At 32.1% G+C, this 4,657-nt stretch overlaps 1 protein-coding gene across 4 annotated transcripts in view; it reads left to right on the plus strand.

The window, feature by feature from the left end:
* LOC106461070 (regulator of G-protein signaling 7-like) overlaps positions 1–4,657 on the plus strand; it is a 129,978-nt gene that overhangs the window by 117,822 nt on the left and 7,499 nt on the right. For all 4 annotated transcript variants that reach the window (XM_022387908.1, XM_022387909.1, XM_022387911.1 and 1 more), the window contains exons 13-14: positions 1,001–1,075; positions 3,234–3,345. In XM_022387908.1, the coding sequence (XP_022243616.1) occupies positions 1,001–1,075; positions 3,234–3,345 (187 nt within the window). The remainder of the gene's footprint in view (positions 1–1,000; positions 1,076–3,233; positions 3,346–4,657) is intronic.

Here is a 4,657-nt window from a genome sequence, read left to right on the forward strand (position 1 = left end):
GAAACTATTTTATATCTAGTATATCACTTTCCAGCCGTTTTTCACCTTCTGAAACTATTTTATATCTAGTATATCACTTTCCAGCCGTTTTTTTCACCTTCTGAAACTATTTTATATCTAGTACATCACTTTCCAACCGTTTCTCTGTCCACCTTTTAAAGTTATTTTATATTCTATTAAATTGATTTTCAGCTATTTTTCAATTTGTATAAATTGTTAGAGATTACAGTAGCAACACGTTTCCTAGTTTCACTAAAAGTCTATGACTATTAGAATTCATATATCTCTTATCAGACAACTGTAAACATCTGGAGTTCCCATTTAAAGACACGATTAAAATAGGAATTGACATATCATTATGGGCAGACAAAAAAAGACTTCTGAAACGATTCAACCTTTGTTAATAGAATATTTAATGTCGACAAAAAGCACAATGTGAAGTGTATCATTTTAATACACAGTTATTCACTACGTATTGAAAGGGATAACCTTGGCTAGCCAACAGGAACTAAATAATAAAATAACTTACTGATTCAGTTTTCAAGACTTCTATATATACATTTCTCGGGTTTTGGACAATCTTAAATGATTACACTCTATTCTTGTTACGACAGACTCTTATCATCAGAGGTCAGAGGTCAGAGCTTTAGGATCACTCCCAATATGAATATGACAAAAACATAAAGACAAAATATTGTTTTGTCTGGTTAGTAAAAATGATTCACAGTAATTTATTTTTCTCCGTTAATCTTACTAGAAGAAAATAAATTTCACATATTTTTGGATTTCTGTAAATGGTTGTGTGTCATTTGATAAAGTCAAAATGCCCGAAATTTTATGCTAAAGGTTACACTTGTTTTAATGTCTTGTATCAAAGAATTCAATTATGTTTAGTAAACATTGAACCAATTCAACGCTTAAAAAAAAAACTCATTAACTAAGCGTAAGCAAGTTTCAAATAAGGTTGCTCGTTTCAGATAGCGAATGTTATTTTTTGTAGGTTTTGGGATGCCGTACAAGAACTGAAACAGGTCCATTCAAAGGACGTGCCTCTAAAGGTGCAACAAATATGGAAGTGAGTGTGTAAATATATCCTAGGTTATTATATAACGAAATAAATAGTTGCAATACTATTATTTACATTAATTGTTATTAAGCGATCAAAATCAGAACTATAAAACAATTAATATAAAATAAGAATTAAGAAGTTTTTTTTGCAAAATCCACGTAAAGTATAATATATATAAAATAAAACCACAACGTCTATAAGTTTGAGGTGTCGATTAGCGGTCATATAATGGTGTTTCAGAATGTCGACAGTCGACGTTTTTCGGCCCTATTTTTTAACATATTAATATCATAACAGATTAAACATTTTCAGTTTGGACTTTATGTAATAAAATTATTCTCTCTCTCTCTGTATATATATATATATATACACACATATGAAATAAGCATTAAGAAGTTTTTCACAAAATCCATTGTAAATCCCAGTCGTCACCTTAAAGTCGTAATGGATATTGTCTATGGTAATAGCTCCCAAATGCGTTGGGCATATCCCAACCAGCAGACAAAAATCCAAACGCTGATGTTAAACTAGCCAGTAAATGGAAAACCAATTAAGTCTATGGAGTTGAGTGCTTACACGCACAACGTCTCAACTTCTACTACCTTTCATTGTCTGTAGCCAGTTGTGGGAAGGCAGTTATTACCTTTAAAAGTTCCTATAAAAATTACAAAATACAATAGAAAAGATACACGAGAAAAAAATTAAATATGTAATGCCTTTTATTCGACAATTCAATTTATATCTAAAATTGCAACGCATCGATTAAGAAAAATTTAAAACTCATGAAACTGGTTATTTAAAAAAAAAGAACTTTTAATTCAAAACGACAACGCCTCATTCAAACGTTCATTGGCTAATTTATTTCAAACAGCATAAGTGGTGATTGTGCCATTACTGTATGAAACTAATGGTAGGATTGTTTTATTATCATTACTATTAAGTTAACTTATTGTGATTAAGTGTTCATTTTTCCTAATTAAGAATAAAACGAAAACTTTAATCCATTAAACCGTTTTTGGTTTGTCATTCGGATTAAAGACGGCTGACTTAGAGCAGCAAACTTTAAGGTGAAAGGACGTGCAGATATGTAAGTATTGGTTAGGCCTAGCAAAGGTGTTCTTCATTGGATTTTATATATCGTCTGAACTAAGTTTAAGTATGTTAGGTTCGCTACTTAGTTCCACCGTGTTTTATTTGTTTCTTACACCATGGGATATCTTTGCTGTGCCCACTACGAGATCGAAACCAGATTTCTAGCGGTATGAACCCTCAGACTTACCAGTGAATCAGTGGAAGGGGGGCGTGTTTTATTCTCGAAAGTAAATTGAGGAATTAAATGACTCCTTTTGTGTTCCTGATGCACTCCAGTATTATAAAATCGACGGAAATAGAATCATATTTTAATTGTAGTTTATGTATGATGTATTTATTTAATTAATGATAATCTGAATTAATTGGGAATGAAATACACATAGATTCTTGATTTGATGAATTATAGAGAGTTTCAGCGAAGAGATAAATAGGTCCACAATTTAGAGAATTTCAGTGAAGTTACACAGGCCTTCCTTTTAGGGGTTCTAGCCGCACCCAGGTGACTAAGACGCATGTTAAAATCTGTATGGAGGTAATAGATCTGTACAGTTACGAGCTTGCCTCGTCTACTTTCTGAGTTTTTTGAGAAGATACTATCTTGAAAATCACTATCTTAGTTCCGTTATTAGCACTTAACCGTTAAAAGACGTTCCACGGTCCAACAGTCTCACCAACGCTCTTCTCGCTGTATTTATCCATTTTCAGCTGTTACGTCACGTCATGACATGGCGCAGTAATTTCAAGTCACGTAAGTTAAATTTAAACGAAACACACGCGAGTGCTTCGAAAGGTACCAGATATGTCCAACAAAAAACTACCTTCAGCAACGGTATTTTTGACACACAGAACTGGTGACTTTCTCATAGATTTTTGATATACCAAACAGTTAATTATTACATAAAAACAACCTAGTACAACCTGCTGGTGATTAGATTTTAGGCAAAGCTTACTTACGATCTTCAACGTGAAATTCAATTAAGAATATAAGTTGTTAATACAGTATTCATGTTACTGATTATACTCGAAGCACCAATAGATCATTAGGTAATGTACTGTTATGTATATTATATAGCGAGTTCCTAGCACCGGATGCGAACTTTCCTATCAACATCGACTCTAAAAGCTATGAACTTACTAAAAAGAATATCGAAACTCCAGACAGATGGACTTTTGATGAGGCTGCTGTAAGTACCAAACGTCTCTAATTCACTGTACAAAATTGTACCTCAATGTTTTCATTCCTTTAAAAATATAACAATGTTTATATTTAACCTTATTTCTCTGCAAACTATTTTGAATCAACATACCAAGTTAACTTACATTTTGAATCAACTCACACAGTAACATACCAGGTTAACTTACATTTTGAATCAACTCACACAGTAACATACCAGGTTAACTTACATTTTGAATCAACTCACACAGTAACATACCAGGTTAACTTACATTTTGAATCAACTCACACAGTAACATACCAGGTTAACTTACATTTTGAATCAACTCACACAGTAACATACCAGGTTAACTTACATTTTGAATCAACTCACACAGTAACATACCAGGTAACTTACATTTTGAATCAACACACACAGTAACATACCAGGTTAACTTACATTTTGAATCAACACACACAGTAACATACCACGTTAACTTACATTTTGAATCAACACACACAGTAACATACCAGGTAACTTACATTTTGAATCAACACACACAGTAACATACCAGGTAACTTACATTTTGAATCAACACACACAGTAACATACCAGGTTAACTTACATTTTGAATCAACTCACACAGTAACATACCACGTTAACTTACATTTTGAATCAACTCACACAGTAACATACCAGGTTAACTTACATTTTGAATCAACTCCCACAGTAACATACCAGGTAACTTACATTTTGAATCAACACACACAGTAACATACCAGGTTAACTTACATTTTGAATCAACACACACAGTAACATACCACGTTAACTTACATTTTGAATCAACACACACAGTAACATACCAGGTAACTTACATTTTGAATCAACTCCCACAGTAACATACCAAGTTAACTTACAGTACTTTTAATTTCAGTCACTGGATTAAGATGTTAATGAAACAAAATAATTCAGTTGATTTGTATATGGTAATTTAACTTATCCAGAAAGTAAAGAATACTTTGATATTTTTGAACTGCGTATAAATTAATGCTTGATGCTTATTGGAACTGTCAAAATATCAGTAACATTTTCCTAACATTGTTTTAGGTAGTGTGGATATAGGCTTTGTTACTATACATTACGTTTGTATTCATATTGTTTTTAATGATGAATAAGTTTGTGCAATGGAGACTTAAGAATAACTAAAATTTAAAATAACAACTATATTTACCTATGATTTGAGTTTTCGAACCGAGTCAGTAATCACGGAGCTGCTTCTAAACTTTTATATTTTCTTCACCTACAATAGACATTTCATTTACATTAGCTAATTCATTGTATT

This window comes from Limulus polyphemus, unplaced genomic scaffold (assembly GCF_000517525.1).
Source record: "Limulus polyphemus unplaced genomic scaffold, Limulus_polyphemus-2.1.2 Scaffold892, whole genome shotgun sequence".
Classification (NCBI taxonomy): domain Eukaryota; kingdom Metazoa; phylum Arthropoda; class Merostomata; order Xiphosura; family Limulidae; genus Limulus; species Limulus polyphemus.